The 27505-nt window shown below is 45.8% G+C and overlaps 1 protein-coding gene and 1 long non-coding RNA gene across 2 annotated transcripts in view; both read left to right on the forward strand.

The window, feature by feature from the left end:
• Nucleotides 1-27505, forward strand: part of LOC128420243 (uncharacterized) — an 83247-nt gene that overhangs the window by 34561 nt on the left and 21181 nt on the right. The window contains exon 2 of the long non-coding RNA XR_008332002.1: nucleotides 4835-4985. This is a non-coding gene — a long non-coding RNA (uncharacterized LOC128420243). The remainder of the gene's footprint in view (nucleotides 1-4834; nucleotides 4986-27505) is intronic.
• Nucleotides 8718-10918, forward strand: CDK5R2 (cyclin dependent kinase 5 regulatory subunit 2). The gene has a single exon (XM_053401733.1). The coding sequence runs from the start codon at nucleotides 8727-8729 to the stop codon at nucleotides 9678-9680; it is 954 nt and encodes a 317-aa protein (XP_053257708.1). The 5' UTR covers nucleotides 8718-8726; the 3' UTR covers nucleotides 9681-10918.

Below are 27505 nucleotides of genomic sequence, written 5' to 3' on the forward strand. Positions count from 1 at the left end.
GACAAGCTCCCTCTAGGGGACACAATTTCTATTTGTATCCATTTTCAGGAAAGTATCAAACAAAGAAAGTTACTTTCAATTTCCAAGTCCTTTCAATTTCAAATACTTTGTTTCTTTAAAGAGCAGAAATGCAGAAGGTGGCGTTGAAGTTAGTTTATTTCTCTTTTCTTTTATTTTTTCTATCTGTCAAAATGCTCCACTTTCAATCAATGGACGTCTCAGATTCTGTCCCGATACCCCGTCCCCAGGTTTGGGACGGTAGAAACTTATACTCCTTTACACACTTCCTGCAGGATTAAACAGTCAAATCCCCCCCCCTTTTCTCCTGCTTTCAAGGGGGTTTTGTTGGTTATGGGTGCAGGAAACTTCCAACTTTAAAAAGACTTTTTAAGCTATTAGGTTGCAAGGTCTTTGCTTCAATCCGTATACAAGAACGGGAGGCGAACTTCCTGTTTACACCTTCCCGCTTCGTGCCTAATTCATAAAATTTGCAGATTCTTAATCCGATTCTCCGTTTTTACTCACAGGTACTTGATTTAGAGTCCAAATGTCATCAGGAAAAAGTCAGCGCTCTCCGGCGATGGCTGTGCGGCTTCCCTCCATGGAAATAGCGATCAGTTCGATGCACCGCGCTGCTCACCCCACTTCACTCCGGATCCCCAAAAATGGGTTTCCTCGTGAGTAGGGGAGGCGCCCTTGGTGCTCTGCTGAACCCCACGGTCCCAGGCTTCCTCCGCCTGGGATTTCTAGCGGGCCCCCACCTTCGCCGCGGTGGGAGGCCTCAATTTCCACAGAGCCCGTTCCTCCGGTTGGAGGAACTCCGCCATTCGCCGATGGCGCTAACCCGGAAGTCCACACCTCTACAATTCCAAGCAGGAACACTGAGGAGGGAAAAAGCTCCAGGGCAGGCTTTTGTGAAGCCCCTGGCTTCATGTGGCTTGATCTTCCATACCCACAGGCCTTCCTCACTGGTCCACCCCTCACTGCCCTGTCTTTCTTGTGTAAATTGCAAGCCATGGGGTGACACCAACACTTCTGTGTTCTGTAGCACAGCATACAGCACTCAGCTAAAGCTTCAGAAATGCTAAGCAGCAGTGGTAGAGTGCTTATCCAAACCATATCCACTGGCAGAACTCTTCAAATGTCAACTATGAGCTCTATCCTGGTTTACCACTCCCCCATCTGCCATAGAAGAGCATAAAAGATGGAAGTAAAATCTCCAAAGCAGGGAAGTTGTAAGTAAGCTAAGCACAGAAACTAGGCTAGTGACCAGAAGTGAGTCACCAGTAGCACACGCTGTAAAATCTGGAGAGGATGAGGTGCAACAGTCCTGAAGTGGAAGAATGGATTGTTTCTCTTCAGACTGCAAGAGAGAGAATGTCTGTCTGTCTATCTCTCTGTCTGCAATCCCGCTGTAGAATGGGCTGGGCTCATTCTTTGTGCTCTACCACTGACTAAAACAAGGATGGGGAACCTGTGTTGGTGGGTTCCAGGGATTGTACCAAGTGTAGCAGCACTCTGCAAACATTCCATCAGCAAAAGGTTTTCTGTTTGCAATGGAATGTTCTCACCTCCTTCCCCCACCATGCAAATATGCTCTGGGGGTTTCCCCAGCCCTTTCCAGCAGATTTGGGTAGGGTGTGGGGCATTCACAGGGAGAAGAGAGGGAGGCAAAGTCCCTTTGCACAAGTGGAAATTATTGCACTGACAGAACACATTAGTTGACTACCACCCCGTTATAGGAATTTTAAGGTCTTATATATATAAAATAAATGTTCATAACTGTACAAGGCAAACACATACATAAATATATAAACCACATGTCTGGATACAGTGCAGCAAAACAGTCCTAAAGCCATTTTGACTCAGTCACCTCAAATATTTCTCTGCAAGGAGGAAGGAAATGGAAAAGCCTCCCCGCTGTCTCTTTGTTCACAAATCCTGTCTTAAGGGTGTGTCTGCGTATGAATAGGGTGAGCCTGTGACCTGGATTCAGGACCTGGATTCAGGAATTATGTAGTCATCATCACAAAATATTGGTCAAATGGTATCCTGGCAGACAGGAGAAAAACAACACACTCAGATTTCTGCTGTAGACCACCCCTTCTGTGATGTATGTATGATGTATTGGGGGGGTCTTGAGCTACAGGGGAGGCAATTTCAAATGTCTATACAAGAGTTTGCACACCAATGTTCTGGGTCTCCTCCTCCTTCCTGCGTGTGTGGGGAGTGCCCTGTTGCAACAGCTTTAATAAAGATCAGGCTTACTAGCTGCTTTGCTTCTCAATATTCTCTGGTTGGCCTCTGTTATTTTCTCCTACCGATAAAAAACCTACATAAGGACTCTATATGGGCTCTTTGGTAACCCATAAGCGAAAAGGAGCAGTTTCTTCTTCTTCTTATAACAGCCCTATCTCTCATCAGCCCTAGCTAACATGGAGAGTAGTCATGGAAGATGGGAGTTGTAGTCCAACAGCATCTGGAGGTCCAGTGGTTCTCCATCCCTAGACTAAAGGGCAAGGTTGCTCCAGTATCAGGATACGGTGCTGCAACCAAGAAGTAACTACCATTGAGCTCAATGGGATTTGGGGCTAAGAAAACATGGGAAGGGTTAGAGGGGTGAGTGTGAATGTTAGAAGAACAATGAATGCTGCGTAGATGCATTGCTTTTATCAATTTAATGTAAGACTTACTTGTTTTCTGAAATAAGGCATAGGAAAACCTATGTGCTGGGCAACCTGACAAAACCACAAAAACAGAGAGGCAGCATTACTTTATTGCACCCAAGGCACAAGACACAGGCATTTGCATTCCCTTTGAAATGGTTAGTTAAGACTAGGGAAGGACAAGGATCTGATAACAGTTTCAGACAGAGCTCATATGCAAACAGCATTTTATTGATGTCATTCACTTCCAGCCCAGACAACTCCCTCCTCACCAGTCTTCCCAATTTCCCTGTAGGGAATGCCACTTTTTTTCTTGCCAGGGTCTCAAGAGGTGCAATTTTTCATGTCACAAAGTAGCAGCAGCATGACTGTCTGAGAAAAAAGCAGCACCTGTTGAATGCAGCTTTTAAAGGCACAAGAGGCCCTGCCAAGAAATGATAGGGCAATCTTATCCCTGATAAAGTGAAGTGTAAATCAAGAAAGCAAACACCATAATAAATCTAGTAAGTCTTTAGGGAGCTGCACTTTTGTGTGTCTGCTTTGTGCCAGGGGCTGACATAAACTCAGAACAAAAAACCCCAAACATTTGGTTTGATGAAGCCCACTCAAAAAACACGAATAGTCTTTAACTTGTGTGGTTTAGAAACCTAACTGGTGATCGTTTCCTTGATTCAAATTGTTGTGCATGATCTTGTATTTGGAATGCAATTAGAAGTCTTTTCTCATTTACTTAGCAGTAAATCCTGCTGATTTCAATGGAGCTTCAAAGTAAGTAGAAACAGAATTACAGTGTGATGGAAAACACCTGTGAAAGCATGAAAAACACTAGAACAGGAGAAATTGTGTCTGGATTAATTGGTGAGGGAGAGAGTTGTCAGCATGCTTATACATGAATTATTCTGGTGCTTCTGGAGAAGGGAGAAAAGAACTCCCAGTCCCAGTAGTGGCAGTGAGCTGGATAAGTTTCCTGAAGCAAGAACCTCTAGGCATAGGCCTTGTTAAAAGAGCAGATCTAGATGTCAGGGTGAAGGTCTGCCTGTCTTCTCCCTAATTTGTAGGAATCTCATGTGTTTGTGTAGGGACGCGGGTGGCGCTGTGGGTAAAAGCCTCAGCGCCTAGGGCTTGCCGATCGAAAGGTCGGCGGTTCGAATCCCCGCGGCGGGGTGTGCTCCCATTGCTCGGTCCCAGCGCCTGCCAACCTAGCAGTTCGAAAGCACTCCCGGGTGCAAGTAGATAAATAGGGACCGCTTTCTAGCGGGAAGGTAAACGCCGTTTCCGTGTGCGGCTCTGGCTCGCCAGAACAGCTTCGTCACGCTGGCCACGTGACCCGGAAGTGTCTGCGGACAGCGCTGGCCCCCGGCCTCTAGAGTGAGATGGGCGCACAACCCTAGAGTCTGTCAAGACTGGCCCGTACGGGCAGGGGTACCTTTACCTTTACATGTGTTTGTGTAGTAAACTACCATGTGAATAAAATTTGAAATAGTACAGTTCAGACAAAGGCTTACCACCACTGCTCTTTGTGAGAAGTGGGATGAAGGTGGGGTGATGGAATGGCTCTACAATGTGAAGTGTTGTCTGAGGCACTTGACTGTGAATTGAGTAATATCTGTAGCAAATGCACTTTTCCTTTTCTTGTGTCAGGGGGACTTCTCTGGGTCACCCAGTGAGGCCACAACCCCTCCTCATCCAAGGCTCTCCTACAAATTCCTTTCCTCTTTTTGTTGCTAACTTTATCATAAGATCTGAGCTGTTCCATCTTGTTTTTCTCAGCCAACAAAACATACTAACATATTCTTTTAACCAGTTTAAACCGGTTCAAGACTTAGTACATTTAGTATTCACCTAAAGTGCTTTACTTCAGTACCGTCTCTGGTTTATGAAGAATGAGTTAGAATATTTGTATACTCTCCTGTACCCCAGTAATTCACTTATTCTAATGTTGATCCCAAGGATACATGGTGTAAAGTAGGTACAATTATATTATTATCAAGCTGGTGTAGGAGTGTGCTCTTTTTTAAACTCTCACAGCACTTTTAATCAGATGGGTTTCATTTATCTGGTTAAGAGTTTTGAAAAGCTCAAAGGTGCATATGCACTCACACCAACCTATGTAGGTCCAATGAAGAGTAAAATAACATATCCTTTGCATTTCATTTTTCTCATGATAGGTCCTTTTGTACAGTATTGCATAGGTGCCATGATCTCGGGAGTCTCCCTGAATCTGAAGGTGATAAGACAGACCACCGTGAAACATCTCAGCCTGTGAAATGGGAATGATTACCATCTACTTCCTTCTTACCATGTTGTCCAGCAAAAGAGGTAAAGAAACTGCTGTACTCATGTGTACAGCATAGATGGATAGAGTGATAATTCTGTTACTTGGATTGATGAATCCCAGACTTGTATGTTTTTTCTCAGAAATTGGTTGTTGAGCAAATATTAACAAATATCCTTGGGGTGTGCAGTGGAACAGACATCAAAGGTACAATATGAGTGTGAACACTACAGACCTTAGCCTCAGTTAAAGCCACTGAGAAGGTAAAGCATAGGGTAAACACACAAGGCAGGCCAAAACATGTTGTCAGGTCATCAGCAAACACCCTTTTGCTGTTGTGCAAAGACCCGGCACTGTGCAAGTATCGACCACAGTCATTACAGCTGCTTCGCTGCAGGGTGAGCAAGACACATCCGAGTGTGTTCCTGCCACAGCCATTGCTGGGCAATCTTGACTGGAGATCAACATGGGACTTTGAGCTTGTTGGCCTTGCCGGACCTCTCAGCAGCTTTTGGTACTCTTGACCCCTAAATCTTTGTGCAATCCTTTGGTGAATTGGAAAGTTCAGGGATTGATTTCCACTGCAGTTCTACTCCTTCCTATCTGGGCATATTTGGATGTAGCCCTACAGGCTTTACTGTCTGGCCCCCAGGACTTTTCACAAGCCACGCCCATCCCCCAAGCTACACAGATCAACAGCCCTGCTCTATGACCTTCTCAAGCATTTTTGCCTGGCTGAAATGCATCTTTGAACTGTGATAGCACCTCTGGCTTATCTGGTGTGCGTGTGGTGGTGGTGGGTATTATTATTATAATTACAGTGGTACCTCGCAAGACGAAATTAATTCGTTCCGCGAGTCTTTCTGTCTTGTGAGTTTTTCGTCTTGTGAAGCACGGTCAAGTCGCAACTGCACCTCTTCAAGCGGTTTTAAGAAAAAGGAAACAAACTTGCAAGACGTTTTCGTCTTGCGAAGCAAGCCCATAGGGAAATTCATTTTGTGAAGCAACTCAAAAAATGAAAAACTCTTTCGTCTTGCGAGTTTTTCGTCTTCTGAGGCATTCGTCTTGCGAGGTACCACTGTATTATTAGTACTAGTAGTATACTGTCCTATATCTGTAGGTCTCAGGGCGGTTACAACATAAAACCACAATTTTATATGTGTGTACAGTGGTACCTTGGTTCTCAAATGCCTTGGTATTCAAACAACTTGGAACCCAAACACTGCAAATCTGGAAGTAAGTGTTCCGGTTTGTGAACATTTTTCGGAAGCCAGACACGCTCCATTTTGAGTGTTACACTTCCAGTTTGAGTGCCACACTTCCATTTTGAGTGTTATGCCTCCGATTTGAGTGCCACACTTCTGTTTTGAGTGTTACACTGAGGTCTGTCTGTTTTTGCTATTTATTTTGTGTGTTTGTTTCTGCAGCTTTTTTGTGTGACTGTGTGGAACCCAGTTCAGCTACTGATTGATTGTATGACTGCAGTACATTATTTATTGCTTTCATTTTATGGATCATTGGTCTTGTTACATAGTAAAATTCATGTTAAATTGCTGTTTTAGGGGTTGTTTTTAAAAGTCTGGAATGGATTAATCCATTTTGCATTACTCTCTATGGGAAAGCACACCTTGGTTTTGGAACGCTTTGGTTTTGGAACGGACTTCCAGAATGGATTAAGTTTGAGAACCAAGGTACCACTGTATGTGGAAACTTCTGCCTTTTACACCTGTTGCTCCTCCCACTTTTGTTCTGTCCATGCCCACCACTGAAATGCTGACCTTTGAAGGTTGCCCATTAGCTAATGTGACCTTTGGACAGAAAAAGGATATCTCACCCCTGATTTAAAGAGTGGCTTCTGCTTAACCCCCTTGGATTTTTATTATAAAGAGTCCTGCAAGGGTCTATATGATTGACATGAATAGATAGTCCAACGTTTGGGAAGTGCCATCAATGGCATACAGCTTTTCTTTCTCAGCCAATTCAGGTGCAACATTGGTTCTTCTGAATTCCTGTTGAGAGGCAGACTTGGGGTTCATTGAAATTGAACCCGCACACCATTGCTGTGGTTGGGCAGCTTTGGCGACCTTGGGGAGGTCAGACTATCGCCTCTGGGCACGATAGCATACCTCTTGTGTTAGATTTCACAGTTTTGCTGTCTTCCTGAACCCAGCCCTGCTCTTTGAGGCTGCCAATATTCATGCATTGTCTACTGTATAGGGTTCTATGTGGGCCTCACCTTGGAGACAGTTTGGAAGCTTCAGTAAGTGCAGACTGCAGGTGCCAGTCGATCATGATAGGGATGGAATCAATCATGATAGGGGCTGGGTGGAAAGTTTGTATGATACCCATTTTGGCTAATCTGTACTGACTTCTGGTCTCAGTGTAAGGTACCAGGCCTTGTATTCTTTAGGACAGGTGTGGAGAACCCTGGCCATTGGGTATGCTTACTGGGGCTGATAGGAGCTGTATTTAAGCAACACATGGAGGGCCAAAGATTCCCCACACCTGCTTTAGGAAATGTCTTCTAAGCCAGGGTAGTCAACCATTTTCTCATGAAGGCCTTATTATTACTTATTTATTAAAATTAAATTACTATGTTGCCCTTCATCTGAAGGTCGCAGGGTGGTTCACAACATAAAAATACAAAATGAGAACACAAAATACATAATAAAAACAAAAACAAGCATTTTCATCTGGCACCTAAAGATATGTAATGAAGGCATCAGGCAAGCCTCCCTGGGGAGAGCATTCCACAAGTGGGGAGCCACTGCAGGAAAGGCCTGTTACTGGACCTCTCATGGGTAATCTCCAGGGGCCGCATGCTGACTGTGGGCCCAGCTGAAGCCAATCGTGGGTGTGTGGGTGACATCTCACCTTCTTCTCTTTTTGCCTCCCACTCTGTCTTCTTTGCTGCCCAGCTGGCTGGTGGCCAAGGGACAACTTGCTGTTGTCAGAGGCCTGAACTGATCACTTGCATAAAGCTTTTGAAATCGGGGACACATGGGGGCCCTCTGGCCGCAAGCTGCCAACCTCAGACCTAAGAGATGCAAAGCATCAACTCGAAGCCGTTAGTGGAGGAGTGAGGAAAAGAGGCAAATAGTTCTTCTCCTAATAGGGAGACACCAGGATTTATATCCGCCTGTAAAACACACTCCTGACAGTAAACCTACTTGCTGATCAAACCTGCATAGGAACAAGTAGGTGCTCAGGTACTCTGCACATGCTCAGCTGACTCAGATTAAGCTCTGGCAGGGAGGAACTGTGGGGGAAACAAGCTCTCTCTTTTGTTGTTGTTTGGAAATCCCCCTCCCCTCCCCAATATTATTTCTCTTGAATTTTGGGATCCGGGAAGTGCAGCTGTTCTTACCATCATCACAAGGATCTCTCTCTCTCTCTCTCTCTCATCCTCAGCGGGAAAGGAAGGCACCTGGGGGTCGATGCCTCGAGGCGATTGGCTGAGGGGCGGGGGAGCCGCGGCACGGGATTGGCTGCTCGGGGAGAGGCCGGGCGGGGCGCGGCGGGGCTAGTGCGGCAGCCAGTGCGGAGAGGGGAGCTGCTGAGCGCCGGTTGACCCGAGTCCTCGTCCGTCCTGGCGCGCTTCACTGCGGCTCCTCGAGGTTTCTCCGCAAGCTCCGACTCAGGGCGCCGGCGCAGCTGCTGCGTCCCGCCCCAGCCCATGGCCGGTGCGCCGGGCGCGCCTGGGCAACAGCTGTAAGCGCTTGGGCGGCGCAGCAAAGGCGCCAAGCAGCCGCTCGCTCGCTCGCTCGCTCGCAGCAGCAGCCAAGATGGGGACGGTGCTGTCGCTGTCGCCCAGCGCGCCGGGGAAGGGCGGCGGCGGCGTGCTGGCCGAGAAGGCGGCTCCGGGCCGGGCGCACGGCAAGGGCGAGAGCCGCCTGAAGCGGCCGGGCGTGCTGATCTCGGCGCTCACCTGGAAGCGCCTGGTGGCCGCCTCGGCCAAAAAGAAGAAGAACGCCAAGAAGGTGACGCCCAAGCCGGGCTCCGCGGGCGCGCCCGACCCCTTGGTGCAGCAGCGCAACCGCGAAAACGCGCGCAAGTCCCAGCCCGACGGCGCCAAGCAGGGGCCCTTGGCCGTGCCGGTGCCCACCGTGCCCGCCTCCGCCCAGGAGGGCGGCAAGCAGCCACCGCCGCCGCCACCCCCGCCGCTGCCCGGCAACCGCGCCGCCGCCTCCTCCGCCGCCCCCGGCTCCCCGCGGCGGGTGATCGTGCAGGCTTCGACGGGCGAGCTGCTCCGCTGCCTGGGGGACTTCGTGTGCCGCCGCTGCTACCGCCTCAAGGAGCTGAGTCCCGGCGAGGTCATCGGCTGGTTCCGCAGCGTGGACCGCTCGCTGCTGCTGCAGGGCTGGCAGGACCAGGGCTTCATCACGCCGGCCAACCTGGTCTTCGTGTACCTGCTGTGCCGCGAGGCGCTGCAGGGCGACCAGGTGGGCAGCCAGGCCGAGCTGCAGGCCTCCTTTCTCACCTGCCTCTACCTGGCCTACTCCTACATGGGCAACGAGATCTCCTACCCGCTCAAGCCCTTTCTGGTGGAGGGCGACAAGGAGCGCTTTTGGGACCGCTGCCTCGCGATCATCCAGGGCCTGAGCGCCAAGATGCTGCAGATCAACGCCGACCCGCACTTCTTCACGCAGGTCTTCCAGGACCTCAAGAACGAGAGCGAGGGTGCGCCGACAAAGGACTCCGGCTCCAACAAACACTGGACTATAAGCCTGGACCGCTAGGAGAGCCCCGACCACCCCCACCCGACCCCCGCCATCTCCTCCCTCCACCTTTCCGGACGCACTGCTCCTCGTTCTCTCTCTCTTCTCCCCTCCCAAGCTCTTCTCAGCCAGGATTTCACAGGGGCAGGAAAACTCTGGGGAGTTTTGGGATTGGGGAGTTGCTAGGGACATATCCTTTCCCCACCCCATCGTACTGGGTGGAGTGCTGCTCTCCTTGAGCCAGTCAGGCTTTTTTGGGGTGGGTGGGTGGGTGAGGACTTGCTGGAGTCCAGTCTTTCCACCCTCCATCTTGTGGGCCACACCCAAAATTACATCAGCCCCTTCCCACAACTGCAGCACCTGAATATTGGGGGATGGGGATGGTGTCTGACCCATGATGTACTGTTGCCTTCTGGCTAGGGGCAGAACTTGCCCCTTCTCTATTACCTTGTCCCAGCTGGGTGCACTTCAGGCCCTGTGGGTGCATCCTGGGAGGGAGGGGCTGTTCTTCCCCTCCTCCTCCTTCCAAATGGGGAGAATTCCTAGACTAATGGGTCAACCTTAGGCATTACGTATTGACAAAGTTCTGCCTTTTGCAGGAAAAAGCAGCTGCTGTGACCTCACCTGTGGAAGCCCCACCAGTGTATCCATGGTTTTGGATCTCTTTGCTGCTACTGTGAATCACAGTACAGCCCAGAGCATTCCGTCTTGTATTTTACTTTTACTTTTCCAGTGAAGCAATTCCTGCATGTTTTTTGCCCTTTCCTGCTGTTTGATGGCTCTGCCATAGTGGTTGTTCTACAAAGTAGATGATGGTTATATACTACTGCTGTCCACCTCTGCAAAGTCAAATGCCTTTCATCATTTCTTTCCCTCCTTCATCGCAGTGGTGGGGATGGGGATGGGGGAGAGTGAGGTGTGTGTATCTGCTTCCAACACTGAAAGGAAGTGCTGGGGAAGCTGTGCTGCTATCCTTCAATGGCCCTTATTTGACCCATTCTCTCCCTGCCTCCTCCTTTCCCCCACCCAGTCCCCTCCCATCTGAAGCAGAGGCTAGGAGCTGTCCAGGGTGCTAGCCTCTTAGACCGACATACATTTGCACATTCTCGAAGCTGAAAACAAGCTGTCTCATGGTGTTTGAATGTAACAGAACAATGTTTGACTTACAGGATGTCTGTGCCAATGTTGCTCAAATGTACAATAACATATTGTTTTATATTGTATATTTAAAAGAGATAAAAATAATGAGTCAAAGCGGAGCTTTGGAATCCTTTGATCATTCAGAACCGCAGATGTATGGGAAGAGGAATGCAGAATGCATTGGGACTGGCAAAGAAGGGAGGAGGGAAGAAAAGGATGGCAATTTGTGTTGGGGGGGTTTACGGTCAGCATCAATGGTGCATTAGCCCTTGGCTGATGATTTCCTAAATGGCTGTGTTGGCAGGAGATCCCAGACTTGCTAATGGGAATTGATATCGAACTGCAGTTCATCTTATTCCGGAGCCCTTTTAGATGAGGACACACACTGTTTTCTTGAGATCTGGCCGGGCAAATATTAGTCAAGAACTAATTTTAAAATGAAACACGCATAGTCTCCAATTAAAATGTCTGCAAATGTACAGAAAGACCAAGAAGGAAATTGCTTGCCATTAGTCTTGTTTGCTTAAGTATGCAGAATTTAAAAATAAATAATCTATGGCTGATATCTTCTAAACAGACAAGATCAGAGAAGGAATTGATTGCATGCCTAACATTCTTTTGAGAGAGAGAGAGAGAGAGAGAGAGAGAGCTCTTAAAAGCAATCCTGAATGTCCCCTGCTGACCAAACAAGACAGCCTGGCTGTCATGTATCAAAGTGCAGCTAACAAAAAAAGCTGCATATATTAAGAGCACATTGTTGGCTTATTGTGTGCTTCTTCCAGACAGGAAGTCTGTTTGCAGACTGACAGTCCTAATGCTCAGTCCTCTGAAGAATTCTGATGGGCCACAACCTATGCTGTGCTTTGCATTCCCTTAATTACATTAGGATAGGAGACATGTATGGTTTTGGATGCAGTCTTGTTCCTTCCATCTCCTCACCACCACTATTTAGTATTTTTAAAAACCATTTTCTTCCCTGCTTGCATTTATACAGCCGTGATGATGCTGTTTGTAGCTTCTCCATCTTAATACAGATTTTGAATTTCATAATGGATTTTTTTAATTGAGCTGTCCAAGGTACTGAATTCTGTGGGCTATTTCTGTTGCCTCAATCTGCCCCTCACCCACCCTGGATTTTTTGGGGGGTATTTAATGAACTGGGTTGAGGGTGTTTAAAAGAACTAACAATGCCACTTCAGTTATTAAGACACCCTTGCAGTTGTCCGAAACATGTTGATAAACAGAAACTTGAAGAGGGAAATTTTTTGTTAGAAGGTAGTTTGGACTTGTGACTAAGTAAAACTGGAGATTCTTATTGCAATGATCAAGTCAGTGGCAGCTTTAAGTATTAACTGCCATACAACTCCCTTGTGTAATTTGGCCTGTGCCTTAACCTTACTAGTGAAATGGGCTAGGAATTGAGATAATGATTTTGAATTTGAAATAGAACAGATTAAATGGATTTTTATTCCAGAATTGCAACATGCAACTAGATAAGCTGAGCCAATCAATTTTCTATGATATTGGACTGTGTGTGTGAGGAATTCACAATGGAGGGCTGCAGTATTACCGCCTTCTCTGACAGGAGAGCTATGAGTAGTCCATGTTAAAGCTTCATTCCTTTATTTTGTTGTGTCAACTAGACCCTCATAACTATGGAATATGAATTCAGATTTAGAATGTGGTTTTCTACTGAGTGATACAATATCTGACATCTGAGTTTTGCTTTTCTGGCACAGAATAATTCAAACATTTATTGGATATATTATGGCAGTCATGTGCCAAAAGCATTTTTTGACTGTCTGCAGCAGCTGTGGGGAACTTGTTGCCCACCATGTGTTGCTGAACCACAACTCCCATCAACCCTGGCCATTGGCATTATTGAATTCACATTGTGAAATGGTGGTGGCTTTTTTTGTTACTTTTTATTTATTTATCTTACTTTATTTTTTCTTTTCCCTTTTTTGTTAAGTGGGCAAATAAAAAATTAATTAAAAAAACTGGCTGATGGGAGTTGTAGTTCATCTGGAGTGTCGAAGGTTCCCCACCACACCTGGTCTATGAGAGAGGTAACCAATCTGGTGCCTTCCAACTGTTGTAGAATCTCAGCCTGAACCAGCATGATCAAGGATGGTTTTCGTGATTATGCAGAATTAACACTTACTATGATAATAATGCACTTCATAATAGACTCCAATTTTCTGTATGTTAGAATGGGCTCTGTCAGTCTGTGTTTCAATAGTACTTGCCACTACAGATTGAATTGTAAGGTATGCCTGCTTCATTATTCCTTCTTTTTTTAAAAATGACAGGAGCCAGGTCTTGACAAAGGAGCCAGGTCCAGCATAATGCTCAGAGGCCAGAGTTCAGTCCTTGTGCATTAGCAAATTGACTCCACCACTAACTGCACCTATAGCTTCCACAATTTTACAGGCCTTTATGCTACTCATACATGGTTTTCTATTATTCTGACTATGAGAGCTAGCATGTACTAGTGCAGCCTTCCCCAGCCTGGTGCCCTCCAGATGTTTTTGACAATAACTCCTTTCAGCATCAGCTGTGCTGGCAGGGGCTGATGAGAGTTGTAGTCAAAAACATCTGGAGGGCACCAGGCTGGGGAAGGCTGCATTAGTACTGCTGACTACTGGTTTCAAGAGCTGATCTAGAATTTCAGTGGAGACTTAAATTTTGTCTGAAGCACACCTACGTTTCTATAATTTGAATATTATGTCTTGACAATTTAAAAACATTGCTTCTGAGAGCATGGAGAAAAGTGATTTAATAGCCTTCCATCTGCTTACATTTTCTCTTGACCTTTTGACAAGTGTGATTGGGGGCGGCGGATTCCCCTTCAGCCTCAAATGCCCCAGACAGCTTTAAATCAGTGGAGAAGCACATAAAAGCTTATAGCTGAGGACAACCAACTAAATATTAGTTGATTATCCATCTTAATTGGTTTAAATTTGGATACATTTGCAAATAAGAACAGTTCTGAAAGGGGGCAGCCTGGTTTTGTGTTTTATTATTTATGTTTTCATAGACAATTACCTCCTGTGTAAGCAAAACAGGGGGTCCTTATCAAACGGCATCTGGTGTCTTTTGCTTTGCTGTTGTTGTTGTCTAAAGTATGCATCCTGATAGGGACACTCCTTAAGTCAACAGACTTTCTGTAGACAGATAGGCATCTAACAGTTTAAGGCTGCAGGCTGCAATCCTGTACTTTGAAGCTAGGTGCTAGATATGTAGGCATACATAAGACTCCACTCAGATCATGTGTTTGGTTTAATTGCTGTCCAATGTGGGGTGGGGGTAGATGGGCAAGTATTTCTATCCCCCCCCAGCCAACCAACCAACCAACCAAATGGCAGGTGCCATTTTAAAAAATAGATTTTTTAATAGTGTAGCTGGAGAAAATTTAAAATTTCATCACATTCTTAAAATAGCAAGGACTATTTGGGGCACCGTCAATACTGACATGTCACTCATGATACTGAGATAACGATACACATTCTTACTCATGATCTCTGATTCTAATTTTGTAAGCAAATGTCCTCTTCTTTCAGAAAAGTCAGTGCTTACAGTTCATGATGTTTATAACTATCTTTCCCATGAAAGCTGTGTTCTGAGAACTGAATCCACCTCTGAAACCTCCATGTATATTATCTGCTTACTATAGCTCATTATGCATGTATGTCAGAGAAGATTTCAGTTGAAGAGATCCACACAAACCATGTTTGCTTCCATCTTGGGCGGTCCCTGTCCCGCTGGATGGGATCTCTTAGAATAGTGTGTGGACTACTCATAGGCTCTGCCCCCAAAGCACATACAACTCAGCACTATGCAAAGTTTTGACAGATTTATAACGTTCATTCTATTTCCCCCCAATTTATATGCTTGCTTTCCAGTGGCTGGTGTCTATAACAGTAAATACCACAACAGGGAAGAAAAAGAGAGCCACAATTCATATAGGACTTATGGCCCAGAGACTGCCCCCCAGGAGGGTTTAGCCATGCTAGACTCTCAAGTATTACTGCTTACATCAGTAGGGTGGAGAGAAGGTCTGAGAGACCTTTTTTCAATCATTTAAATTAGTTGCTATCTAGAATGGCAAAACTCTTGGGGATGGGCAGAAGTCTTTGCACTCTAAGTAATAGGGTTATTACTATGGATATATGAAAGACATTTTACCAAGTCAGGCCTCTGGTCCACTATTGTTTATTCTGACTTGCATAGGGTCTCCAGCAACATAGTACCCAGATGTGTGGCCTGCATTGTAGAGTGCTTATGAGAAAAATTGTGGGTAGGCAGCAAGCAGATGGTTTAGGGTAGGCATCCCCAACCTTCGGCCCTCCAGATGTTGGGGTTGGGGATGCCTGGTTTAGGGCAAGCTTTTCCAGTCTTGGGTATTCAGCTGTTTTGGGACTACAATTCCCATCATTCCTGACCACTGGCCTTCCTTGCTAGGGATGATGGGAGTTGTAGTCCAACAACAGCTGGAGACCCAAGTTTGGAAAACCCCTGTTTAGGGACTAGAAAACTTACTTTAGAGTGAGGAGCAACCTGTGATGCTGCCTGAAAATGTTTGCTGTGAACCAGAAAATAGTGGGTCACTGATGTTCCACAATGCAGGACAAGGAGGACTTTGGGCACAGTCAATAGCAGTGTGGGAGAAATTGTATGATACGAACTTGTGTAATTCATAGTATCATACAACTCTGATGAAGTTTCACCTTCCCCTTGGAGCCTTCAGAGCCAAGCGAATCAAGGTGGGGTCCATTGTTTTGGAGGAGTTCAACTTAAGCATTCATGGCAGAGACACAAGAAAATATCTGAAACTAGTTAGACTTCCCTGTGCATCAGATAAATTGAATAGGAAAAGCAGCTCAGGAACTGAAGGAATAGGCTGTGAATGGGGTGCAGGGAGGGAGGATTGTTGTTCTGAGCTGTTGACTGCATTGGGTAATGGCAGCCGAGCTTTGGCTGAAGCATCTTGGACCTGGACCAGTTCTACCTTGAGCATTGCACTTCCTGCTGCTGCCCAGCTATTACTTCATAGCCCATGAATGTGTAAATAAGCAAATGCTCAGACACCGATGCATCCACTGCTGACCCTGGACTTTAAGGCATGGAGAATCTTAAATAGTGGAATTCAGGAAACTGCAGGAAAACTTTTATTGCTTTTTATAGTATAATGTAGAATTGGAGGGCACCACAAGGATCATCTAGTCCAACTCCCTGCAATGCAGGAATTATTATTTATTCAATTTACCTGCTCTAGGTTGAAGGAGGATTCTACTGCTTACAGCAGGTTGGGAAAGAATAATAGAATTGCAGAAAAGGTGGTGAAAGAATTGGGCAGGAGTCACAGATATTTATGAAAGGTACCGGCATTATCTCCAAATAAGGGCCTGGCAACTTGGTCTCTGCTGCGGTCAAGAAGGTCTACTTTATCTAAGAAGCCTAGTCCATGGGGCTGATTTTCATATTTTTTTTAAAAATGGAATTTGCTGAGTATTTCTCATGCGCCTGATTATCCAACTTGCACCTGAATAGTGGTTGAAAGAGGAACTCTTTACTCACATTTTGCCTGGGTGGGGGGCACACCTCTGCTCCACTGGGAGAATAGCAGCTGTATCCAATGTGCGCTCAGCCCAGGAGGAGAGATTGGGAAGGCATGCATGTGGGAAAGAGAAAAATGCTGTAATGGCAGCAGAGACCCCTGCTGCATCTCAGGAAATATTGGCAATGCCCACCAACCAGGGCCTGCTTTCTATACCCTCTTCTGTTGTCCTGGATTTTACTGGCCAATATTATCAGGGTGGGGGTAGCAGTTCAAAAGCACGTCAAAGTGCAAGTAGATAAATATGTACCGCTCTGCCGGGAATGTAAACGGCGTTTCTGTGAGCTGCTCTGGTTCGCCAGAAGCGGCTTAGTCATGCTGGCCACATGACCCGGAAGCTGTACGCCGGATCCCTCGGCCAATAAAGCGAGATGAGCGCCGCAACCCCAGAGTCGGTCACGACTGGACCTAATGGTCAGGGGTCCATTTACCTTTACCTTTATCAGGGTGGGGGTGGCCCAGCATCAGGATCTGACTGTCAGGGCCCACAGGCTCTGGAGGGCCAACAAAGACATGTATTACATTGCCATATGCCCAGGAAGCAAAACATGGCAGCAGCCACAGGTACCAAGGCAATAATTCTAGGGCACTGCCAACAAAACCAGTGGCAAACTGCTTGCAATGACCTTCCTGAGAGAAGACGCACCAGGGCAGGGGAAGAAAAGCCAACTGGACATCCATTGCCACAGCTGCAGGAAGTGGTGTGTGTACAGACAGGAAGAAGATACTTCATGAGGCCACTGGAGAACATTCACAGTAGCGGGAGCTAGGAGGTCCCACACAGTGCCACACTCACTCTGGCTGCCCTGGGCTTGGTGAAGCTCACTGAACAATACTACCAGAAAACATGTATGGTTGTGGAAGTTGCATTTCTGGTATCTCCTTATTGTGGGATGTGTGAGAGAGGTGTGTGGTCCACATGATCCTCTACAACATGACCCTGAGTTGGAGGTTGGCCATCATGTCTGCAGTGTTGAGCCAGGATGCTTCTGGGATCACTCTGGTTGCTGATGGGAGGCCAGCACCACACCAAGGCCAAGATCCTGATGGTCTGTAGTGACTGTCATCCCACCCCAAATGCTTCTGGCCCCATGACACAGCATTATTGGACTGGCCTTAGAGTAAGGATGTAGCAGCTGGGTGTTAGCTTGCTGCGCCAAGGTCATTGGGTGGGTTGGGGAGCCCATGGCATGCCAACCAGGTATGTGCATGCCTGGTGGTGAGCAGCAGAGGATGGAGATCCAGCCACTATGGTTCTGGGCATGCCAGGACAGTTGAGGACAGGGGTTGCCCCAGAGATGTGCCCATCATGTCAGGTGAGCCTAAGAGGCTGTAGAGAAAATGGCAGCCTAGACACACCTGCTGCCCAACGATGTTTGGGACATTGACATGTTCCTTGGACCAGTGAGGCTTTCACCAAATCCTATAGCCCCCTAACTGGTGGGCTTTCAGTATAGGAATGTGGCCTAAGAGCCTTCTTGCTTGGCGTCAGCTGCATCACCAACCTGTTTTCTAAATATCTGCCTCTAAACTAGTGCTTTTCTACCAACAAGCAGGATTCAGAGTCCAAGGACAAACCTCTGTGTTATACCTCCACACCTCCAGGCTTACTAAGCCCCTTTCAGATAGAGCAGTATGCAGATGGATATACAGAGATTAGCTATTAAAGGAGAACAAGAAGGGGGATGATTTTTTAGTTCAAGGATGCCAGCTATTGAGTACTTTTAGGAGTCTTGCTCTTAATCAATAAATTAGTATGGGTTACCAATATGTAGTCTCAGGACGTTTAATAAAGACAACAATTTATCTTTATTAACAAACACCAAAAATAATACAATATTTTGGAAATTGTGTTAAGCTCTTTGTCTAAATCAATGTAAGTCCAGGACTTTGTTTCAGCCAAAACTCAGTTCCAGCACCTCTCAGGTGGGCGCCATTGCCATTCTAAGAGAATGGGGGCGGTGTTCATAGTGAGTTCCGGAACCTCTTTTTCTAGAAAAGTAGCATTGTGTAAGTCCATAGATTGATGTCGGTAATCTATCAGCTACTGCAACGGCACCAGGATCCATATAGTTTGGTTTGATTTACGGTAGATACCGACTGTTATGTGTAGTTACCATTGACCCATCTGGTTCCCAGAGTTTTCTAGTTGTACCAGTGGGGATTTTCCCCAAAGCAAATGTTTGCTTTAGGGAAAGGGTTTTTCTTCAAGACCACAGCAGGAGAAGAAAGGGTTAAATCCCCCCTCTCCATCTGCTCAGGTGTCATCAACTATTACTCAGCCCTCAGGGAGTCCTGCTTCATGCTGGACCTTGAAGAAAGGTAGTTGCAGGGAAAACTTGGGGGTGTAGATGTGGATAGAAAACATCAATCCCTATTTCCAACCTGTGCTTTATTTTTTGGACTGCCAATCAGTTAATGTGTCTGGGACAGAGGGCTGATTTAGGTTGTGGGGGAGTGGGGGGAGGATATATTTTCTAGTTATTAGATGCAACACCTAAAGCTACTAGTCATATTGTGGAATTCCCTACCTTTGGGGAGCGGGGGGGGGGATATATTCATTGGTAGGTTGTTTGAAGTACTATGTTTGGTTTCTGGGGGGGGGAGATACGCTGAGAGTTATATCTGTCTGGAAACTCCAACCATATGTGGGGTTTCTCTGTAACTGTTGATTGGGAAATGCACTCTGCACCTGCTCAGGGAAATTTTAATCTAGTTTTGCCATCTGTTCCTGGGTTGAACCATGGCATTGAAAACTCATGCTGAGCCCCAGTCATTCCCGGCCACAAATTAAGCCCTGTTTGTAAGTATTTTTAGCTCAGTGCAGGAGAAGAGTGTAGATCTCTAGTAGTTTATTGCAGCTCTTGCTTTCCAGCCTGGTATGGGGGTTGGGTTTGGTTCTAATGAAAACAATGCTCAGATTCCCTGCTCCCCTTCCTTTTGTTTATGCTTTTTGCAAAGTAAGCAACTGTAGCAATTCCATTCTCACAATCCTTTCATAAATAAATTAAAAAGAAGCGGATATCAAAACATCCAATTACAGAAAAAACCCACTGAGTCATTTGAGATAACATCCAGATCTGTCAGTGTAAAAGATGGGGCAATACTTGGATTCCAAGCACAGTCAGTTTGGCTTCCTAAGTCCATACTGTTCAAGGTCAGGGTAATTATTTGCAAAGTACAAGCCAATGAGATGTTCTTTCTTTCTTTCTTTCTTTCTTTCTTTCTTTCTTTCTTTCTTTCTTTCTTGTCTGTCTGACAGTCAGTTTGTCATTGTGCTTTCCTGAAGCTATGCATAAAGCAAGTAAAAGAACAAAAACATAACAAACATAAAAAAGATAGGTGTGTGTGTGTGTGTGGTTTCTGTGCAACTTCCATCTCAGCCCAAGACAGATGCAAAAATGATGCTGAAACAAGCAAGTCTTCTCTGGCTGGTGGACAGAGAGGGAAGTAACCAGATGGTTCTAGCTAGGAAGGAAGTTCCACAATGTTGGCTGAACCGCTGCTGAGAAGTCCCTGAATCCCTCCCTTCATTTATTGACTTGATCTGATGAAAGGGCATGATCTCCATCCAACCTCAGTGGACAGGGAGGGCTGCATGCAGAGAATATGGTCTTCTTGGCACACAGGGCTCAGTCATTTATGTTAGGAATAGGGAACCTGGTCGCCCCCCCAATATTGCTGCCCTACAATTCCCATCATCTCTGACCATTGACCATGTTTGCTGGAGGCTGATGGGAGCTGGAGTGCAAACAACCACAGGTTCACCACACCACATCTGCTTTAGGGCTCTAAAAGATGGTTTGCTGAAGAGGCTGGAGATTCTCTGTTGGAGATCTCCACACATAACTACCTTCCCCAGGGAAGTGGGAATAACCAGCAAACAGACAAACAGCACAACCCTAGACACATTTGTTGAGAAAGCAGCTCCATTGAATTCAGTTGGGCTTCATGACAAAGTTAATAATGCTATATGGAGAAACATCTTAGTTCATATTATGCAGTCATTTATGCACAGCTCAGGTTTCTGCCTGTATTCACAAGCACTCAGCAGTGAAACATTCCTGAGCTTTGTACCATGTGCATGATGTATAAATTGCATTGTTAGAGACCACTTGATGTCTATCATGCTGAGGCAAGATAAATTAAGTCTGCACCTCCACAGGCACATACCTCCACATGTGGTGGGGATGCCCCAAAATCCAACCCTTCTGGACAGCAGTCCTACAAGAGATATGCAAAATAACTAATCAGGTATTAGAATTCACCCCAGAACTGGCCCTACTGAACATTTTCCAAGATAATAATGCCCACTCACATTATAAAGAGCTTATAACCCACCTACTCTCAGCAGCCAGAAGCCTCATAGCCAAACACTGGAGAGACCTGCCAGAAGTCAATATGCACCACTGGTATCGAATCACATGGGAAACAGCCTTACTAGAAAAGCTAACTAACAGTCTGAAACTGACAATGGGGACAAATAGAAGAGGATGCCTTCACCCCAGTATGGCTCCCCTTTATTACATACACAGCCCAACAAGAGAACAACAGGAATCCACCAAAAACATACAAATCAATACGGCTTACTTGACACAACAATCCCTCCCCGCCTCACAAATGCAAACAAACCTCACTGCAGCCAACTACAGACAACCAACCACACCCTGCCCCCAATCCCTCTCACTACTAAGGAAATGTAATAAGCAAATAGAAAGAGAACCTACACAGTTGACACTGACACAAAAACCACACATATACTAGGGGTTGGCTTGAAAACCAAGAAAATCTTTAATAAAAATTATTTTTAAAAAGGAAGAAATTAAGTCTGCAGTTCTATGCCTACTAACCTGAGAATAAGAGTCACAAAACACAGTTTGATTTACTTCCAAGTAAACATGTATAAGATTGTGCTGTGAAATGTGAAGTGCACACAAACTTTTGCTATCAACTCCCCTGGTAGGAAACTGGCCCCCTGATGAATTTATCCTGTTTCTTTATTAATTATCTGAATTAGAGTGTTTCATGACTTTTCTACCCTGTATGCATTTTTTTCGTGTGTTTGTGTGTGTGTGTGTGTGTGTGTGTGAGAGAGAGAGAGAGAGAGAGAGAGAGAGAGAGAGAGAGAGAGAGAATGAGAATGTATCAATGTTCAAATTATGGCAAAAATATAGAGGGCTTAATGAAACCTAAACCTGATCACCTTAGTCAAATCATGTCCCCTGTATCCTTCTAAAACATTAGATGAAGGGCTCATCACAAAGTTAAGGAGTTGAGCCTCATTTGTGACACACATACCCAAATAATTTGACCACTGGTGTGTGTGTGTTTGTGTGTGTGTGTGTGTGTGTGTGTCTGTCTGTCTGTATGTATGTATAGAACCATTGTGCAGTGGTTACAATGTTGGATAGCGCTATCTAGAGCGAGCCTGAAATTGTCCCCTCTCCAGCATAAAGCTCTTTGGGTGGCGTTGGACCAGTCAGTACCTCTCAGTCTAACCTGTCCCGCAGGGTGGTTGTGAGAGGAAAAATGAGAAGCAGTAATCAAATACATTGTCTTGAACAATTTAGAGGAAAGGTGGGATCTAAATGTAATAAACAAAGTGTTTCTGACTGTTTGCTATCCATTGTTAACATGTTATGCATCTGGTGAGTTGGGCTCTAGTCCATGAAGGCTTATGCCATGGGCAGGCAAACCAGGGGCCAGATCTGGCCCAATCGCCTTCTAAATCTGGCCCGCGGACAGTCTGGGAACCAGTGTGTTTTTACACGAATAGAATGTGTCCTTTTATTTAAAATGCATCTCTGGGTTATTTGTGGGGCATAGGAATTCGTTCATTCCCCCCCCAAAAAAATATAGTCCGCCCCCCCAAGGTCTGAGGGACAGTGGACCGCCCCCCCCCACTGAAAAAGTTTGCTGACCCCTGCCTTATGCCATACAGCGGCAGAGCATATGCCCACACTGCCCAGGTGCCCTCCCAGGTGTGGGATAGCCGCTTGGGTGCCTGGAGTGGCATGCGTGCCCTGCAGCCGGGGGCAGAGCAAGCTGCCGATGGCAGACATTCGGCGCGCCACCCACCTGCAACTCCCAAGCCTCCCCCAGCTGTCAGGGGAAGGGGGAATACTGCCAGCAAAGCGGTGCAGCTCCCCCCTTCCCCCGACAGCTCAGGGTAGGCTTGGGAATTGCAGGCGAGTGGTGCGCCAAATGTCACCCCTCTCAGCGAAGACACCTGGGGCAGACCACCCCCACCGCACCCCTTCCTCCGCCCCGATGCCATAATCAATCCGGTAGTCTTTAAAGAAAATAATTCGCGCGCTCTCTGCCTTTCACCTTAATAACCCTAAGTAGGATATTCTTTTCCTCACATGCCACTGACAGTAAGCAAGAGGTCAAGCCTAGGACAAATTGGTGCTTAGTGTGTGTGGAAGCCTCCACATTTACATGAGACAGCAGCAACAGGAGCCCAATCAATCAGCAAGTGAGCCGTCCAGGCAGAACAGGCTCAGGATGTTTACAAATGAATGAGCAGTAGGTTTGAATGCTTTGCTGCACAGTGATCATTTCCTCTCCTGTTAATGAAGTTTCCCCCACCCCTGTCCCTGAAAATGGAAGGCTCAAGGCTCTTTGTCAAGACCTGCACTCTCCCCAGCTGTTCAGGCCATGGCTTTGCATTAGTGGTTAATCTGGCATTAGTGTGCGTGTGTTTATGTGTTTAGCTGGTTCTAGGCAATGCTCAGAGAAAGAAGTGAATGGAGACTGCCTTTTTCAGGGGTGGGGAGGGTAACAACGGTTCCTAGCAGAGGATTTCCCAGTGCAGTGACTGCGTAGTAGAATGATGCTGCAGGCTGAAGTCTGGTCCCATCTATTACGTTTCAAATCCACCAATTTTGGTATGAAAAAGCTTCAGGTGTGAGGGCAATTTGTGCCATTGCTGCCCAACCTTAGCAAATGAAGGCCCAGTGCAGTCAGGTGGTGAACACCCTGCATATAGAAAGCCAGAGTGTCAGGGTGAAGAGTTCTACACTAGCCTTCACTCTGCTTATTTTCTATGTGCAGGGACTATGTCATTTTCTCACACGCTACAAAGAGCTTTCAGTCATATGAGCTTCTGAGCTTATCCACACTTCCTTTTGTCCCACTGCTCCCGACTGCTCTGTAGTGCTCAATCACAGCAAATCGCAATGGCAGCTTTCCCCGGATTGCCATTTGTTCTGATTTATCACTAGTGAGTGGGTTCTTCCTTGGAAAGAAGCAGAGCAAGGAGAAAAACTGCTTGGACCCGTGTTTCTAGGCATGGCACAAGCAGAAGTGTTGACCAGCCTTCTGTCTGCATTCTGAAGTGGTACAGCAAAAACAGCAAATCCCTTACATCCTCGCCTGCAGTTTGTAGGAACCAGTTCTCTAATAGGGATGAAGCCAAATGCAAAAAAAGGAGAAATACACACTGTAAGGAAGATGGAGATGCTGCCAGTTTTGACAACAGACATCATACTTTTGATAATGCAGATTGCCATTCTTTAAAGACTCTGAACCATTTATTCTGAATCATAAATGCACACAAAATACTTATATTCATATTTCTATACCCACAGACATGGAATTATAAGGCTGCCAATCATCCACCCAGTGCCCTAAGGCAGGATCAGACAGATTCATATCATTGCTAGGGTCTGATGAATTTACACGGTAAGCTTTGTTGGGCTTCTGCTGCTGATAAGGATCAAGGCAGATCCAATGCAGGAGATCTGATGGATGCTCCCCCCCCCCAGCTTTTAAACTCTACAGTAGATCTTGGAGTAGGTTTTTAATCAGAGCCCTGGTTGCGGGAAGGAGTGTTTAACCCCTTCCCCTGCACTATTTCCCCCATTGAAGTTGTGCGTGTGCGCACACACACACTGCCCCACTAAAGGAAAGGGAGTGCCTATCTTTTTTTCAACCAGTTGAGCTAATAGCAGCTGAGTGGAGTGATTTCAATCAAAAGGATGCTTAAAACACCTCCTCCCCCTGCATTGCTGTTCCAGTCAAAACTGGTCCCCATACTTTGCAAATGCTGCATGTACTTTATATTTTAAAGAAACCAACAACAACATTTATTCAAAAGTTACAATACAGTTACAATGCAATAAATTTTCAATCAGTGTATCCCCTCCACAGACAACTCTGGTGCTTTACATTTTAAAATAAAAATAATGATTGGGAGTTCCATGATTGGATCTCCATCACATCTGTTTGGGTTGTAAGTGTAGTGACTGAGCAGTCCCCACACCCTTGAATTGTGTGGGAATTTGAAATGGCAGGAAGTCACCCGAATATTTGCATACTTATGCCTAAGCTTTTACACTACATTTGTAGTGATTGGTGATTTTTAAATAAATAAAACAGCCTTCTTTTTCTTCTGCATTAGTAGTAGGACTTCCTACATTCCCCCAGATTTCATTTACTGGCAGTGTGCAGCAGCTATAAACAACACCCGCAATCAGACAAATCATCAGTTCTCCCCCCACCCCACAAGCTTTTCAATGTGAAGCAAACCTCCATTACTTCAGATCCTGGTGCAGCATAAAGATACACTTGATGTTAGGAGCAAAAGACCCCAATGGTGGACCTCAACAGGACGCTTCAAGGGGGCAGATGATGGACATTCTCCCCTACGAGGCACTCTTCATCCTGAAAAAGGATCATGGTTTTTGTGCCATGGAAAATGTGGTTTGGTGACTCATTTTTAAGGAGGGTGAAATTCAGAACCAAGCCAGGGCTAAAGTGCCAGGAACTTTTCATCTGTCCACTGAGTTTGTTTCCATGCAAACCAAGATAAAGGCAAAGAGCTCCTTTCACCATCAGCTTCCTTTCCCCATCAGCAGTATGGGTAGAATTTTCCACTTATTATGCACCCAGAGGCTCGAGCCCATTTACCTATGGTAGAAACAACAAAGACGTATAAATCTGAAAAAGGCTCTTTGCTGTTACAACTGAATGAGTGCAGGCTTAAAGAATCATACCCATGTGGCCCAGAAGAGGATTAAGTAGATGGACACATTATGCTAGACTCTAGAGGAAGGATCTTTGGGATCAGAGGCAATGCTGGGGGACATTTAAGAAGTCTTGCGGGCTGGATTTGGCCTCCATGCCTTGTGTAGAAGCTTCTCCTAAATAGGCCAATGGCCCCCTTTGTGCCAGCAGTTTATTCTGATCCCATGTTCTGCTGCTGATACATAAGAAAGCATGGGGTTGGGCTCTTTGAAAACTGACCCCAGTCTGCACATACAATCACATTTAGAGGTCCCTTGACCCTGGTAGGAGTGAGGCATAGTCATGTTAGTCTTCTGCAGCAAACACATCGAAGAAACGAAGACTAACACATTTACTACGGCATAAGCTTTCATGGACCACAATTAGCCTAAGTATTTGTGTTGGATTGTAAAATGTTAGGTCAGTGGAAAATGAAATGCAGTCAAATACAAACAGTGACAACTGCATCCTTAACAGTGATACTTGATAAAACAGGTTTTGATTACACAGACATTCTGGCATTGGTAAGCCAAATAATTGGTAAGCCAAATAATGTGTTTAAAAATCCTTTGTCTCGTTTCAGAACACAATAGCATCATTCACCCAGTACATCTAGTGTATGCTCTTTCATTCTTCGTGGCTTCCCTCCCTCAACCCCTAAAATTACAGGGCTCATGGCTGAAATGATACAGTTTGCTTCTCTGCCTTTGTGCAGAGAATCAATATGAGCTTTAGCCAAACCTCATGGAAATGCTTCACTTAGCTTTGAAGGAGGCCCTCTGGAGGGGAACTTCAAACTGACAGGAGAAAGTAAAGAGTGTCAAGTCGGAGAATAACAGAGAAGGGGCCTCAGAATCCATCGATCTTTCATATTTTTCACAGTCTAATCCTTTGCACAGCTAATATCATCAGTTTTGATTGTGTCAAATAGTTAATCTTTTTCCTTCTCCCTTTCTAGGGTGTGAATAAAGCAGGAACTAGTTTTTTCTCCTTATGCAGAATAGCCTCAATTTATCTTGCTCCAGGTTATCCTTCTCCAGTGATTAATCGCTCTCATTGTCCAGGGGTCTATGTTTCACCAAAAATGAGATGTGCTTGTTATGTTAGATCATACAAACCTGTTTTAAATGATGATGAAGCCTGCAGATTATGTAAAGGTTACAATGTTCAGGTTACAATGCAAGTTATATCTTTTTTAAAAACAAACAAATTCCAAATCCTCCTTAGAAAGGCTCAAGCATTATAACTCCTTGTTAGATAATAGCATGAAGTACAAGAGCAATCAAGAAGCAACTGGAGACAGCTTTTTCTCCTCTGCCCCAGTCATTCTGATTAAGTCGGCATCATCGCTTATCAAATCAGTTGGCTGAGCTTGCCACCAGATGTGACAGGCAGGTGTGCCCAACAGACAAACCATCTAACAAACAGATGTGGGGATTGGGTGTGCATGTGTCGGATTCCATCCCATTCTTCCTCCCCTGTCCCTAATATCAAATCATTTATTCTGCATTTTCTTATGCTAGGGAGAAATAAATGGGAGGGGGGAATCCCTCCTCCTCCTCCAGTCTGCAGCAGCTAATTGTAGTGGGGCGGGAACCTCATTAGGGATTCCTTTCTAAAAATTGTGAATAAGGCATGCTCCACATGGCCCAGGGAGTGCCTGCTTCCTGATTGGTTAGATTTTGCTGCAGTCTATTCCAAGCTGTCGTTTAGTGACTGAAACGTGCACCACACTTGGAGGCTGGGCTGGGTCAAAGACTAATGGATAACAGAACAGCGCCTCTGCTGCAGTTGTGGCACCCTTTCTGAGGAAGGTGTGTGCATATATGTGTGTGAGAGAGACAGAGAACGAGAGTGAGCCCTCATTGAATAACTAAAACCTTGAACAGATCTGTGCACGGCTGCACTCTGCATTCAGGCAGAGACCAAGGAACGGGATTTTCTAACTAAAGCATTCCTGGTAGCCATAGTAACATCCCCATGGTATCATTTCCAGGCATCACTCTTTAATTGGGTATCTCCTTGGCCCCTGTCACTGGAATGTCTGGGTATCTCCTGGGTGCTTATAATGCAAACA

This window comes from Podarcis raffonei, chromosome 1, assembly GCF_027172205.1.
Source record: "Podarcis raffonei isolate rPodRaf1 chromosome 1, rPodRaf1.pri, whole genome shotgun sequence".
Classification (NCBI taxonomy): Eukaryota; Metazoa; Chordata; class Lepidosauria; order Squamata; family Lacertidae; genus Podarcis; species Podarcis raffonei.